General features: G+C 49.9%; 1 protein-coding gene across 1 annotated transcript in view; it reads right to left on the bottom strand.

The window, feature by feature from the left end:
* The window catches only part of Aspscr1 (ASPSCR1 tether for SLC2A4, UBX domain containing), a 40018-nt gene that overhangs the window by 13557 nt on the left and 9722 nt on the right, over nt 1–16739 (bottom strand). The window contains exons 5-7 of the mRNA XM_059272303.1: nt 9922–9979; nt 8168–8241; nt 7400–7829 (exon numbers count right to left, since the gene is read on the bottom strand). Coding sequence (XP_059128286.1) covers nt 7400–7829; nt 8168–8241; nt 9922–9979 — 562 coding nt within the window. The remainder of the gene's footprint in view (nt 1–7399; nt 7830–8167; nt 8242–9921; nt 9980–16739) is intronic.

Genomic DNA, 16739 nt, shown 5'->3' with positions numbered 1-16739 from the left:
CCCCCCAAGACTGAGTAGGGACACAAAGCAGATGCATGTGGCCAGCCAGCCCTCTGGGTGTGGGGCTGTTGGTGACAAGAAGCGCAAGGCAGAGGGGGAGGGGGTGGGGACACGCTCCACAATCAATCAGCTGCCCAGCCTCCCAGATCAAAGGCTGGAGGAGCACAGGCAGAGCATACACACCCTCCATGGAACAACCCCTGCTGGCTGGGGGCCCTGGGTTCAGTGCTTAGGGCTGTGCTGGGATCCTGACACAGGGACAGTGACTGCCTGTCTGGCACGCTGACCAGGACAGCTGCTTTGAACTGCTGCACCCACTACACAGTACAGGAAATGGGGTTCAGTTGGCATGGAGGGAGCAAGACACTGAAGGCTGGCACCTTTAGGGTGGGAGAAAGACACACTACTCCGCCCCTTAAACAGAGATGGCCACAGCCCTGGAACCAGCTATCCCTAACCACACGAATCTGCTTTCAATCTGACTCTGGATGCAGGAACTTCATACTTAGGGTTCCTAATGATCAGCAAGGTTCCTAATGATCAACAAGTTCCTAATGAATCAGCAAGTTCCTAATGATCACCATGGTTCCTAAAGGAGAAGTCAGGTGGTGCCACCATCCTCTCCATTCCAGGATGAATTACTCCACAAGGACAATTTTGGGGTTCAGGGCCACCATGAGCAAACAGATAAGCAAGGCACTAAAGAGGTAGACAAAAGTGACCCCGCACCCCTATGGATACAGGTAACCAGCCCCCACCCTCTCAGATGTGGAGACAGGGGACAAGAGTGAAAGCCCCAAGCACAAGTGTCTAGATAGGAGGTAGTCAGGCTACTGGCACCAACACTATGACCTGGCCACTGGCCGCCCAAGTAATGTCCCTGAGCAACAGTGACAGCCCCACAGGAGTGGGCTCAGAGCACCTTGTCCTTTGTTCTAATACACATCACGATCACGCCCTCAGCTCCAAAGTCATGAACTGTCCTCAGAGCCACTGGGTGAGGGGCCACAACAGGGTCTGAGATTCCCTCTGCATGATGGCGACCAGGCCAAGGTAGCACAGCTCCCATAGTAATGGGCACAGGAGCTAAGCAGGTGAGATCTGGACCAAGTACCACACAGGGAAGTCTTTCCTCAACACACATTGGCCACCTCGGGAAACAAAGTGGGATGCAAGGATTAGCCATAAAGATAAAACTCTCTGAAAAAGGCACATCATCCAGATGAAGTGCCTTCCAAGAAGTGGGAAATTTGGTTTTGTTTGTTATAAAAATAAAACTCCATGGACAGGAAAATCATCAAATGAAAAGGTCACCCTCACCCAATTTACAAAGGGACTGTCAGTATCCTAACACCAGCAGAAGATTTGGGAAAGGAGAGTAGGTTCCACAGCTAGGCCTGCCTGAGCTGGCGTGCATGCTGGCTAGGCCCTGGGCCAGCTGGGCTGTTTTCACCTCCTTCCTATGTCTGACACGGGACTCTTTTGGTCTCCAGCCTGTCCTAGGGCTGCCCATGGCCTCATCTACCTCCTCCAAAGTCCAAAGGTGCCTTGACCATCTCATTCTGGACAGGATGCTGAGGCAATGGACTCTACCTATGGTGGGAGGGTGCAAGCAGACAGAGCCCAGGCAGGGACAGCCAGGATAAGTCAGCCGAAGGGTCAGAGAGCCCTCCAGAGGTAGGACCTGAAGAAGCCACGCCATGATGCCATGCAAGTACATTCAGGATTACCCACATCACAGGTAATGCACAAGCCTTGAGAAGCACAGGCTGCACAGCTAGACAGGGCCCGCAGCAGGCAACACTGACCTTCCAAGACTGATGTCCTCTTTGGTAACTACTACGACCTCCAAGAGTTAGGGAACAACTATTTGCTCTTGGTATATTACAACCATAGGCCATCCTGGAGCAGACTTAGCCCAGGAGTCATGGCATAAAATTAGCAGTGATGCCTAGGTCTGTGGCAACAGCAGTAGGGGCTGTTGTCTGAGTGAAGAAGAGTCTCGAGACCCTCGCCTAGGAGTCCAGCCATTACTCTTTGTCCTGCCCTCCAACTGCACGTGGCCTTGAAGTCTTGAGAGGTGCTAGAGTGTATAGAAGGTAGAATGATAAGGGAAGGTGGGACTCCACTGAGGCAGCTTTTGTAAGGTCCTTAGCCATGCTGGGGCAAAACCTTTCCGTGATAAAATTGCTCTTCCATTTGTAACCCTTCACTGATGGACTCATTCCTTTGTTCAGGGTTATATAAGGGGTGAATAAACTGCTCTACACATTGCCCCTGGAAAAGTCACACAACATCAGGGCATAGACAGGGACCAGCCCCAGTTAATATTAAACTTTTTTAATTCCCAGGCTGGACAAAGAATGAGGTAGGGGAAAAAGCACAGCTTGTCAGCCTGTCTCCCCTGTGATTACAAATGCAAAGGTCAGAAATAAAACAGTTAACCTAAACTTACAAGTGGCTGAAAATGAAACACATCACTGGTAACTGACCCTGAAAGAAAGAATGGCTTGACCCAAATTTACCCCAAATCTCAAAAATGAGGGCTGAAGAAGACAGAGCTCACAGACCCACCAGAAAAAGCTGCCTGCAAACCAGGCACAGTGGCGCATGCCTTTAATCCCAGCACTCAGGAGGCAGAGGCAGGTGGATCTCTGTGAGTTCGAAGCAGCCTGGTCTACAGAGTGAGATCCAGGACAGCCAAGGCTACACAGAGAAACCCTGTCTCAAAAAACCAAAAAAGAAAAAAGCTGCCTACAAACCTCAGCACCTATATCTGAAGAGAAAAATCTTAGAAAACTCAGGAGTAACACCCTTAGCTTGATAAAGGTTGTTAACAAGTACGTCATAGAATGGTCCCCTAAGGCCAAGGCAAGGTTTCCACTAGGATTACCATGACTCAACAGTAGAGACACGACAAAGAACAGAGACAAGATGGGTCTGACATAAAAAACAAGCCCAAGATGGTCAGAGACCCCAAAAGAAATGAAGACAGACTTCCTGGAACTAATAAAGGGGTCATCTGTGACAGTGTAGCAGGAACTCTGATATTATTCGGCATACCACAAAAAGTAATCTTAAATGTCCAACTCCTATGTTAAAGGCTAGAACAAGACAACTAACTGCACAGAAGAAAATGTGAAGTCCACAGCTGAGGTGGCACAACAATGTGAAGACTAATTCTCCCCAAAGTAAACAGAAACTCAATATAACTCCATGCAGTATCCAACAGCAGTTTCTCAGGAACTTGGCTAACATCCTGAAAACTATTTGAAAGGATAAAGTCCTTGAAGAGACATGTCACTTTTGGCAAAGAGAAGCAAGGAGGAGACTTGCTCTGGCAACCATTCCAAGATGAGCCTAGGCTAGAACCAGCAGGGAGCCACTGGAGGGAGAGCAGCCCTCCAGACTGGATGTCACCGGGACAGAGCGAGCAGGAAGCTGTGTAGCTGAAGACAGTGCTAGGAAACTGGTTAGAACAGAACACTCAGTGGAAACCCAGCGAATCCATCTCATACTCTGTACATAGGACAAAAACTAATCCATGGAGTCAAACGAAATCAAAGGCATCACCTGATAACTCTGAAAGCACAAAGATCAAGAACAAAGGTTCCACAGGTCCAAGCAGCTAGATTCTAGGCTTTCTCTGCAATAAGGGACACCACCATCACAGTCACAATGGCTCAACTAACACAGGCCCATAGGCCAGGAGTAAAGAAAACCAAAGTGGCTGAAGGACATCCGCAGCATGAAGGCAAAGCTCAAGCTAAGAACTCGGGGAGGAATGTGCTCAACCACACTGACCAAAGACACAGTGCCAGGAAACACAACTCTAAGTACTCAGCCCTCAAGAGTGCTTTCTGCTCTTGCAGAGGATCTAAGTTTGAATCTCAGCACCCATATCTAGCAGCTTACAATTGCCTACAGCTCCAGAGGATCCAATGCCCTCTTCTGGCCTCAAGGGTACTTACACTCAAATGCACATACACACAAACACAAAAATATAAATTAAAAATAAAATACAGCGCTCTCTCTCTCTCTCTCTCTCTCTCTCTCTCTCTCTCTCTCTCTCCACCCATCTCATTGGCAACTGTTAAATGTAGCCAACAGCCCAAGGCACTGAGGAGCTGTAACGCTGCAGGCTGGTAGGAACCATGTCAAGATATTGTCAGCATGCACAGCAGTACTGGGATCCAAAAGCGTGCTGGGCAGGAGGGAGATAGGCAATGAGGAGGGTCAAACCACAGAGTGTAGGGGGGTCTCCCTACACAGGATGGAGTACCTCCCAAAAAAAACACAGAGGATACTGGAGGAGGCCAAACGACAGGGGAGAAAAGGATAAAGAGGCAAAGGGCAAAAGGTACACTAGGCAATGAGATGACCCCAGGAGACTCCCTCCCTAATGGTGGGCCTCTGTCATTGTCTCTGTGTCCAAACCTACAGCAAATCTGAATGTAAGGCATGGGCCTGGATGGTGGGGATGTGCCCTGTCAGCCTGTCCACTTCATGGGACATCCTGTCTCCAAACACTAATAACAGCGGCACCAGCAACCCTCCAGTGCCACATCACCATCGGGAATGTGAGCACAGTAGGAGCAGGGCCACTCTGGAGAGGTGTGCAAGTGGGGACACTATCTAACATCAGTATCACTTCAGAGTGAGACAAGTGACAACTGAGTCCCAGACTGGCTCCAGGGACTGGGTTTGAGGACCAGGAAGCTGCCTTGCTAATGATATCCCAGGCAGGAAACTTGTGTCAAATGAAAGAACTTCTCTCCAAACTAGGCCTAGTGGCACTTGGATGGATGAAACAGGAGGATCACAAGTTCAAGGTCATCCTGGCTACATGCTCAAGAGCTATCTCAAAAAAGAAAAACAAAGTGGCTAAGGAGATGCCTTAGTAGTTATGATACTCTCTCAACAGGCAAGAGGGTGGTATCTCAGGTCCCCAGAACCCACACAAATGCCAGGTGTGAGCCAGGCAATGGTGGCAGACACCTTTAGTCCCAGCACTCAGGAGGCAGAGGCAGGCAGATCTCTGAGTTCAAGGTCAGCCTGGTCCACAGAGTGAATTCTAGGACATCCAGAGCTACACAGAGAAACCCTGGGGGGAGGGGGGAGGGGGACACCAGGTGTGCATGATAGCCCACCTATAATTCCAGTCTCCAAAGGCAGAGACAAGGGATCCCCAGAACAGTCTAGGTAGCAAGATTAAGCCACATGGGTGAGCTCTGGGTATGACTGAGGAACCCTGACTCAATGAATAAGGTGGAAAAATGATCAAGGATGACTCCAGACATCAACCTCAGGCTTCCACACGCCTATGTACACATGTGCATACATATTCATACCCATCCCCACACCATGCACACTTTTACAAAACATGGATACATACATGTACACACATGAAAACATTAAAATAGCTGGGTGTGGTGGCACATCCCATTAATCCCTATATAGAGGGAGATCTCTACATGAGTGAAGTAGCCAGCTTGATCTACATAGCAAATTCCATACTAGCCAGGGCTGCATAGTGAGACCTTGTCTTTAAAAAATAATAATTCCAGCTGGGTGTGGTGGCACATGCCTTTAATCTTAGCACTTGGGAGGCAGAGGCAGGCGGATCTCTGAGTTCAAGGCCAACCTGGTCTATATAGTGAGTTCCAGGACAGTCAGGACTACACAGAGAAACCCTGTCATGAAAAATCAAAATCAAAATAATAATAATTCAAATTTTTTTAGGAAAATAAATAAATAATCATCTTTCCCAAACAGCTGCTTTCCTTTAAGATGCCAGCCACAAGGCTCCAGGACATGGCCACCTCATAGCCTGGCCCAGAGCTAACTTCAGGCAATGTGCTGGCCAAAGACCCTCTCCAGCCCTTGGGCAAGAAACCACAGGTTTTGCTGAATGAAGTCCTGCTTGGCTGGACTCTGGAAGACTGGGGCTCTTCCCAGGACCAAGCTCGTGAAGGAGCAGAGCTGACAGTCCAAGAACTCCAAGTATTTTCTAAGGAAATCTTCAAGGAAGTTTTACTCATATAGGGTACTCTTGGGTTGCCCAGAGGACCTAAGGACAAGCAAATGCCACACCTGGAACCAAAAAATGTGTGCAGATGGAAACACCCACAGCATACCACTTCCCAAGAAGCCAGTGGAAGCTTCTGTCTAAGCTACGAAGTTCCAAAGATGAGCCAAATAGAAAACCACACCAGCTTTGAGGGCAGTAACAGACCAACAGTGGCCCACACGATGTCCTCCTGCTGGATAGGGCCATCAGCCAATGCAGGGAAGACAGAACTGGACACTGACATGGCATGGACCTTCACCCCCACCCCTGGTGCAAAGGTGGTCCCTGGCAGGAGTGCCTCCACAGGCTGGGAAAAGGTGCTCACAAGGCCACATCCTGGCCCATCAACTGCCCATAAAGAGTGATTCAAAATGAAAGTGTTCTTCCATCCCTTGAGTGGTGTGATAAGGAGAGTCAGAGACAAAATGGGTAAAGGCGACAGTAACAGCTGCAACTCAGAGACGGACCCAGAACTAAGATGAGGAGCTGTGCCGGGGTTGTGGTGCACACCGTTAATCCCAGTGCTAATCTCAGGAGGAAGAATCAGGCAGACCTCTGTTCAAGGCCAGCCTGGACTACACGGTAAGACCCTGTCTCAAAAAAACAAAAACTGGAAAAAAAGATAAAAACTGTTTTGCACAACTAGTCAAGTGGGTTGTACACTGCAACGGGAACACACAGCAACAGCGTGTTACTACACTGCACAGTAACAAGCTCGACCTCGAGAAAGCCCACCATACAACACAGGTCACTCTAGACCAGGGACCATTGAGTGGGCCATTTCCTGAGGGCTCAGGAGAATGAGCTGCTCTCTCCTCCTAACTAAGATGAGCAGCAGCCAACAGCACTTTCCGTGCCAAAGTCATCCCTACCAGCAGGCTCAGATCCCCCTGTTTAAACTTTCAATGAAGTTACAGACATCCTGACCTACAGACAATTTCACTGCCTTTCTTACACAATTAACTCCTACCTAACACAATCTCCATCTATGCCTCAAACCTGCTGCCCAGCAATAAGAAGATGACAGGAAAGACGCCTGGCATGGGAATGCTCAAAGCCACTTTCACCTTATCAAAACCTCCCAACCAGGCAGAAGGTGGGTAGCTGCTATTCTCAGTCACCCCATGGGGGTACACCAGGCTTAAAATCCCATGTAGATCATTCTGGGTGGCACAAGCATGCTGGTGGTGATATGTGCAGTTCATATTTCCACATACTTAAATGGGAAGCTCGGACAGAACAGTCCTGTTCCCAGGAGATGCCTGCAAACCTGTGGCCACCATAGCCAGCATGGACAGCATTCAGTCTTGGTCAGGTGAAAGCCCTTACCGGTTCAGGCTCCTGCTGAGTCTCCTCACCGGGCTTTGACTTCTTGGGCTTAGAAGGGCCCCCAGGGCCAGAGAAAGACTTGGGTGACTTGGCTGAAGGTGATGTCAGAGGTCTAAAGGACCCAGAAGGTCCCCCCAGCCGTTGCCCCCCACCAGAGAAGGGAACAAATGGGGCAGATGCAGACTCCTTTGTGCTTTGCTTTGCCTGAGCATCTGCTGGCTTTGGGACACTCCCAAGGCTGGTCCCTGAGGTGCTTGCATCACCCTGATGGTTCAGGTCTCCTCTGCTGAACTCCCCAGAGTTCAAAGGAAGCAAGGGGCTGCTGGATGCCTGGTCAGCTGACATGGAGGAGGTTGGACTTCCTGGGGCCTTGCTCCTGACTGCAATGGGCTCCTGTTTGCCCATGGTGTCATAGTGCTTTATGACAAACCTGGGGAAAGCAGAAAAGTGAGTGTGACTCCATCGAGTGGTCATTCCCTCCTTCAGGTCCCTTCTGAAACCCACTTCTCTCTCCAGAGGAGAAGAGAGAAAATGGCTGGAAGGAGTGGTCCCCGAAGGCAGCTATGCTCACTACTCACCAAGAGTGCTGCACTACCTACATCCCTAATCCCAGGCACATTTTTCTCCCCAGTTTTTCCATATTCTCCACCCGCCTCCAGGCTCTCCATCTCAGACTCCCAAGTGCTGGGATTATAGGCATGTGCCATACCTAGCTCCCTTTCTTGTAACTAAACAGATCCCAAAGCCTAGAGACTCTGATGCCCCTACCTGATGGTGGCACTACCGCCTGTTAGGCCCAGTGACTGAAGCGTCGTGCTCTGCAAGGCAGCTCTACCAGTCACCTGCAAAAAAACAAAAGACACATAGACCCCTACCTGGACCCTCAAGCCTGGAACAACCCCTCTACCTACTGAGCTCTGGTTGGTAAAATCCCCCCAGGCCAAGGCCCAGTGTTGATCAGGTGCCCTCTCTCCACACCCCTCAGCTGTCCCTGAAAGTCCCCACGTTCTGTGAGAGCAAGTATGCAACTGGTCTGCAGCGGGTCATCTGTCTCCTGACCTGGCCTGGCTTCCTCAGCTGTGCACTGAACCTGCTGTGTCTAGAGGGGGCAGACTGAGCCGAGTTAGGATGCCCAGCAACCCAGAATCCTGTGCTCAGCCTTCAGTTATGCTTAGGGACTCACAGATGGCTCCTTGGCCGCATCTTGGGATGAGGGCAGATTGCAGGCCCCATACTCCCAATAACTCCCTGAGCTCCAGGCTCAACAGCCACCACTAGCCAACATCTCCACTGGGCCTCCCCAGTATCTTTCTTAGACCTGTCATAGTTCCAGGCCACCACACTACAGTCATCTTCATGGCCCTCTACAACAATGGGCAAGAGGCAGCAGGCAACTTGAACCTGGGGGCTCCAGACAGATAGGTCCCTGTATCAGGTTCTTCTCAGTACCACACAGGTGTCTACCAGGTCACAGAGAGAGTCCACCCTGTCTGGTAGACCGAAGGCAAGGTGGTGGTACCCATTCTTCAAAGCTCTTTGAGCTGTAGGAGCCCAAAATCAGAATGCATGGTCTCACATGCTCCTCTGGCCTGGCCTGGCCACGGTGACAGACCCCTTTCAGCATACCATCTGACTGTGGCAACTACTCTACTATTGCCAGCCTCAGCTACTTCAAAAACACTGCTCAATCTGTCTAGGTCCTCCCCTCTCCCAAGTCACTTCTGACAACTCAGCTCAGGGCAGGGAGGGCTGAGGCAAGACTGGCCATATCCACTGAACCAATGCTGGCCCTCTGAGGAGCTATCCACAAGGGCAGACAGTCACACATAGCACGAGACCCAGAGTATGTGGCCAAGCAGGATGATGAGGCTGGGGTCCCTGGGGTCCTGGGGTCCATCTCTTCACAGGAAGAATGTGGTCAGAGCAGCCTCCTCAGCCTCCAGGGGATCCTCAGAGTTCCTCATGCCCCACACAGCTTTACGTTGAGGAATCTCAAATGGGAATAACAGAGAAAGTCCTGTCCCACCCCAGGGCCTTCCTGAGGACCCGCAAAAACAGCACACCTCTGCCTAAGCCAGGACAAGGCACCGGGCCAGGGAAGAAACAAAAAGCCCCTGTGAGGTCAGGGGACCCAGAGCTAGGAAGGTCCTCATGGTGGCGGGCGGGCGGGGCTGGCGGGCCAGCACAGAGTCTCTGCCAGCTTTGCCAGCGCCATGCTGCACTCAGTTTTGAAAAAGATCAAAACACGGAGCAAAGCAAATATTTACTAAAATGAAACCACTTTTGTGGCTCTCGGCTTCGAGAGAAGCTGAGAAAACAAACAAGGCACTGAGGGCGGCCCAGGCGGCCGTGGTCGGCTTCCAGTGGAGCCGGCTGTTCTGCTTTCTCCACAGAACACATCATGCTTTCAGGAGCTGTTGCTCCTGCCACTGCTTTGAAGACTCAAGTCAGTGAAATTTCCAGGTTGGAAAGTGGGCTGGGCTGCTGGAGTGTAGGAGAGCAGTCGGGTGGCCAACACCTACCTCATCTCTCATGTACACACAGACAGGGGTCCTCTCACCCAGTTGCTGCAGACGCTCCCTATAAAGAGAAGAAAGAAAACATCAGGAGCCCACTACAGGGGATGGCAGAGACTTCAGGACCCCTAGTCCAGCACTATGGAAATTCCCAGGATCCAGACTCAGGGGCTCAGCCTTCTGCTAGCCATTTCCAGCCTTCCTAATTCTCTCCTCTATGCCATAACCTTCAGAAGGAGGCAACCAAGGGCTGCAAGGAGCCCCAAATAGGGCCTCAGCCATCATCATATGACCAAGGATTCCTCCTAACCCCTCCAGCCAAAAGGCCACCATATGGCACGAGACCTGAAGGGGATAAGCAGCCCTACCCCCATGCTGCACATTGCCAACATCATCTCACGAAACCTCCAAGCAGTCTGGAGGGTTCTGGGTCTAGCCTTTTTTATCTGGAACTGCCTCTAAGAGCTGACACCCAAGACCAGCTCAAGACACAGATCCATTCAGCAGACTCTAAGCAATCTAGGTTCTCAAGGCTATAAGCACTGCCATGAGCTATTATTCCGTTAGCCCAGACCCCAGAAGGGAACAATAGTACTGAGGGAGGGTAGCAATCTCCCAGAAGGGCTAGAGAATATCAGTTCTTGACCTGCAGGCAGCTTGAAGCAACAATGGCCCAGAGCCCGAAAGACTGGACTGCACTAAGTTGTACTGGATTCCACCACATCCTAGCCATGTCCCTTTTGTGCTGGAGAGCACAAGTGTCCCTTTTGTGCCTGGACACAGAGAGTGGGATTAGTGCCTCTTGTGAAGAACAACCAGATGTCCACAGGGTTAGCTCCCAAGGTGATAGTTACCCAAAACAGAATGAGAGATCTGGTCTGCCCCACCCTGTACGGCAGTCACACACAGCACTCAGCTTCACTGATCAGCTGAGAGCAAAGGCAGAGAGCAGGAAAGGGCTGGAAAGCACCACAGATAGATGACAGACATGGTAGGCACCTGTCCCCACTCTCCCATTCTCTATCATTCTCACTATCTTTCAAACAATGTCTCCGAGGGCTAAGCACTTGGGCCCTTTCTCTTTTCTCCACATATTGCCACTCTGCACATGGAAGCCCCAAGAAGCACCCAGGAGGGCACTGGTTGGACCCAAGCACAGTAAGTTACACAGTAACACCCTCCCCCCAACACACACACTGTAGCTCACCTTTTGCTGACACAAGGTGACTAGTCGGGGCTGCATGACTGGCTGGCCCTGAGCATTTCCTCTGCCAATGCCCATGACAACTGAATGGGAGTCAGTTCCTGCATCTAGAGATCCCATCTCAGACCTTAGTGAAAACATGCTCAGGTCAATTGTTCTCCAAAGAAAAAGGGAAGAGTTGAGCCCGTGGGCAAGGAGGAGACCACAACCCAGCCATGCCTCATGGTCATTATGGCCCCGACAGATGGGCAGAGTCAGGATGAAAGGATTAGGAAAGTGTTGGGCTTGGACAGGGCAGGGCAAGGAGAGACAGAAGTCAGTATGTGAGGACCATCTAGATGTAAAACACATGCACAGGACTGACTCCTCAAGAGAGTACTTGGAACCCCCACGGTGCTCAAAGCACCTTTGGGGTACACGTGTGTCCAACACAGCTCCAACGGGTCAGGGTCACAGGAGTGAACCTGGCACTGGTGGAAGAAAATGAAGACTGAGTGTCAGAACCAAAGCCCCGCAGCAAAGACAGCAGAAAAGCAGACGAGCATTTGAACCCAAGTCCACCAGTGGCCCTCGGCAGCCTGTATGCAGGGCATGTTTTCCTTCGGCACTCTTCCCCCGTTTTGCCCTTGTATGTTCCCCACCCTGGAGTACTGCCCTTCCTGACAAGGCCCAGCATTGCCGCTTCACCTGTCTCCAGAGGCCTTGTCAGGACAGCAAGACAACAGAGCTTAAGGAGACCACAAAGCCCATCCCGCAAGACAGGCTTCTGGCTCAGTGGGATATGTACAGTCCAAGCTGGTATCCCCTCCATTCAATGCCAAGCAGAACTGTAGAGGGCCTTTCACACAGGTCACTATGTAACTGTACTGGAACTATCCTTACTAGCCAAGAAGACAGGCCAGAGAACAAGGATACAGACTGGGAAAGAAGACAAGAACACTAAGAGGCTTTGCCTCCCAGATACCAGACACATACCATATTCCTGCAAGAAGGCCATACTGCCTGCCACCTAACCCATGGGTGCCCAAACTAGCAGCAAGGGCATGGCCAATGCAGTACCCCTTCTAGGAGTCCTTACCTGGGGCATTATAGGATAACAAACCACAGATAGGGACAGAGCTCAACATCAAGTTATCAGACAGTGGGCAGCTTGGATGTGTAGCTTCTCCAGAGTAAGCATCAAGTGGATCAAATTCCCTCATGCAGAGTCTGAGAGGAGCAGTGTGTAAACATGTCATGTGGCCACAGGCCCAGGAAGGGGCAGCCAAAATAGCTTCCAGACCTGCCACCCCTGCCTAGCAAGCACAACTGCCAGTCCTGGTGATGGGACTGGAAGACATCCCCTCATGCACTAGTAGGGACACCATCACACCCACACAGACTTCACAGGGCCTACTCCTTCCCCCCAGGCTAGACTGAGCCACAGGACATCAAGCTCCGGAATGAGAAATGCACCACCAGGTGGTGGCTAATGGCTTCTATGGAAAACGTTCACCCACATGAGAGATGCCCCAGGCATAAGGTAAGTGCTAGTGGTATCTAGCAAGGTCTCCAAGACCAGCAAGCCTCCCCTGGTAGGAGTCAGTGTGGCTGGCAGGACATAGATGCCATTGCTGTTGGCTTCAGATGCATGTTTCACCCACCACAAAGCTCATCATCCCCTTAGGAGTGAAGAGTCTGGGTATTTGGGGCTCAGCTCCTTGTGAGGGCACTGGATGCTGAGGACAAGCATTGTCCACACCCTTTGTTTATGTCATCTGTTCAGACTTCACTAACACAGGACCGGTGTTAACATCAGTGCTGTCAAGAAAAGCGTGGCACTACCATGTCCCCAAATACGAGAATGGCACATACAAGTAAAACCAGCAAAAAAACAAAAAACAAAAAAAAAACACCAGATCTGTGACTACAGGTAGTATGGCTTCTCCCGGTTTAGGTGCCCTCTGAGGGTGAAGCCATGTCCTAAGAGCACTAGATGCCAGTGCCCACTGCCATATGACAGTGGAGTCCCATGTGCTCATGTTCTGTCTAGAGGGACCAAGGAGACCCAGACAACTGAGCTACACAAGTCTAAGGAAGGAAGCTTTTTGTCCTACCCAGACAGTTTCAGCCAGAAGCTGAAATGGTACCCACTGGGTATACAAATCTACCCTGAATACGGCCACAGGCTTGACCTCAGAGCCCCAGAGGAGTGCTATGCTCACCCACAGTCTTCTCTACAACCTGTCACAACCTGTGCACCCCAAGAATCACCCCGCTCTTCCGAGAATTGTAGCTAACCACTCAGAGTCAAGAGTGGCAAAGAAAGGGCTTGGACCACATAGTAAGGCCAGGGTGGGGCAGAGGGACAGGTGCAGAGAAGAGGACCCCGTTGAGGAAGGGGAACATCTGAGGACAGGGCAAATGAAGTCAGTAGGGGTCCTGGGAGTGTCCAGAATATGCAGCTGGCATCTCTGAGGGCAAGTCCCCTCTGCAATGAGTTCTTGAACTTGACATTTAGAAAACAAACAAACAAAAAGAACCAAAAAATAAAAAAATCACCACTGTTCCCAAACAGACTTCAGAGAGTAGCCTGGGGGCAGAGACAGGCAGAGTCTGAACCTGCCTGAATCCTGGGGTGTTCCAAAGCACACCCTTCAGTTCATGTCCTCCCAGCCCCTTACACCCCATCTCCTCTGTCTTACTCAACACTTCCTGGTGGCCACTTGCCTGATGTGGCCTGCTAGACTGGCCCCACTGACTACACTCCCATATGGGCTATGTGGATAGCCACAGGACCTCCGGACATGTGGTGAATTCTGACTCATAGCAGGATGCCTGGGTAATACTACAAAGCCCCAGGGTCCCTGTCTCTCTCCACACATTCTTAATCTCCACTTCTATAGCCTTTGGACACTGTTTTTTCCATTTGTGTCTTGCCTAACCACAGAAGGGGTGCTCCATCACATGACCATAAAACAAGCACAGGCCCATCTGCATGGCCAGTGATCAGTGCAGCTGTTCACCAGACATCAGGGTTTGGGAGCATGGGGCAGCTCAGAGTCAGTGACCCCAGCTACTCTCCTGGTGCCCGAGAAGTAGATAGCAGGCCTGGCCAGTCCCTGAGGCAAGCAACTAGGGCTAGCCAACGCTCCTATTGAGACTCTCCAATTTCAAAAACGTCATGCCAGGTCTGGAAAGATGGCTCTGCAGTTAAGAGCACTTGTTGCTCTTAACAGAAGACCTGGCTTGGGTTTCTATAACCTACATGGTGGCTCACAGGCATCTGTTAACTCCAGTTCCAGAGGAGTTATGGATGTATACCATATATAACATCCAGTTAGGTGTATGTATACCAAGCATGTATATATACACATACATATATGCAGACAAACATGAAAAACAGAAATAAATAAATCTTCAAGCCAGGCATAGTGGTACATATGTACCCATGTACCACCCAGCACTCAGGAAGCACAGGCAGAAGGCAGGCAGATTCTTGAGTTTAAGACTAGCCTGGTCAGGGACAGAGAAATCTTGTCTCAAAAAACCAATAAATAGCCGGGCAGTGGTGGCACACGCCTTTAATCCCAGCACTCGGGAGGCAGAGCCAGGCGGATCTCTGTGAGTTCGAGGCCAGCCTGGGCTACCAAGTGAGTCCCAGGAAAGGCGCAAAGCTACACAGAAAAACCCTGTCTCGAAAAAACAAAAAATAAATAAATAAATAAATAAATAAATAAACAAACAAATCTTCAAAAGTCTTATACCATAAATAACCTAAGTTTCAACTGATTACATGTTCAAAGGACAATATTTTTTGTTTGTTTTTGTTTTTCAAGACAGGGTTTCACTGTGTTGTGTAGCCCTGGCTGTCCTGGATCTCACTCTGTATATCAGGCTGGCCTTGAATTCACAGAGATCTGCCTGCCTCTGCCTTCTGAGTGCTGGGATTAAAGGCATGTGCCACACTCCCTTACCCCACCCCCAGCTTCAAAGGATAACATTTTAGGTGTACTTAGTTAAACTTAGCAATAGTTAATTATGATTCTTTTTACTTTTCATTAACATGGTTTCTATAAAGACCACAAGGCATTCCCAGCGGTCTGGGTGGGGGTAGGTCAGGCCAGAAAGACCCACTTTCCAAAGCTATACTACTTCTAGTCCAGAAAGCCACCCAGTGCCCCCCAAACACATACACACAAAGCATGCTTTATATACAATATGACAACCTCAATAGGGCCCTTTCGTGGGCTATGGACCTCAGTGCCCAATCTCTGGCACTCCCACAGGCATGGCACTCCCAGTCTTCCTGGATTCTTCCACCTTCCAGGAAGGCATCAAGGAGGTGAATACCTAAAGCCTTGGACTCACCACTTGGGACTTGGTTATCATCAAATGTCTACTGATGAGACTGTTGTTCCTGCTACACAGTCCCTATCCCTCACCGTGAAACTAAAAATGCACCTACCATGGAGCATGAGTGGGCAGCAGCTCAGGTCTGAAAGTTCAGAGCTGGAATTCATGGATGTCTTACCTCTCGGTCCAGTGATTCTATCTCTGAATTTATCCTGAGGGAGGAAGCAGGATGGCAGGAAGCTGAGTGTTCCAATCTAGCTCTTGCCTATGCAGGCCACACAAGGAGGAGCAAGGTGTCAGCACAGTACACAAATCAGGTACAAATGGAGGCTATATCCACTCAGTATAAAACAACATGCAGGAAGGAACACTATAAGCATCTTCAGGAAAACATTTATGACAATTGCAAACAAAAAAGAAAGACCTGATAGCACAGAATGACAGCATGCAAGCATTCAGGAGACTGAGGCAGAAAGAATCTACACTCGCCGAATGGTGGTGGTGGTGCATGTCTTTAATCCTAGCACTCAGGAGGCAGAGACAGGTGGATCTCTGTGAATTCAAGGCCAGCCTGGTTTACAGAGCGAGATCCAGGACAGGCACCAAAACTACACAGAGGAAACCCTGTCTCGAAAAACCAGAGTGAGAGAGAGAGAGAGACCCTGTCTCAAAAAGTTACAGAAGTGGCAGTGAGATGGCTTAGGCAGGGAAATGTTTGCCACATAAACATGAAGATCTGAGTCCAATCCCCCAGACATCACAAAAAAAAAGCTGAGCCTCATGGCAAAACCTGTAATACCAGTGCCAGGAGACAGAGACAGGAGGGTCCCTGGGCCTTACTGGCCAGCCAATCTACCTGAATTGGCAAGTTCAAGGGGTACACACACACACACACACACACACACACACACACAGAGTAAAAAAGAGTGAGCTAAGGATATATTAGTGGTAGAACACATGCCTAGCATGCACAAAGTCCTAGGTTCAATCCCCAGTATCATGAAAGAAAGCTAGGCATAAATCACTCTGTATCGAATACTCCCATGTTTAAAAAGTATCTATAATATCCATGGGCAGACATGCCAACTGTCATGGGCCCAGGGGCATTGACCTCACTCAGTGCTGCACAGTCTCCCGGATCATGCTATTATCTGTGTCTTCAACTGCACTCATAGTAGGAGTCAACACACCCTGAAAGACATGGACACCAGTGTTTTCTCCTACTTCTTCCAGTTCCTTCAACTTCTTCTTCTTTTTTTTTTTTTAAAGATTTATTTATTTATTA

The sequence above is a fragment of the Peromyscus eremicus genome, chromosome 8a, assembly GCF_949786415.1.
Source record: "Peromyscus eremicus chromosome 8a, PerEre_H2_v1, whole genome shotgun sequence".
Classification (NCBI taxonomy): domain Eukaryota; kingdom Metazoa; phylum Chordata; class Mammalia; order Rodentia; family Cricetidae; genus Peromyscus; species Peromyscus eremicus.
This window is presented reverse-complemented; position numbering and strand designations above follow the sequence as displayed.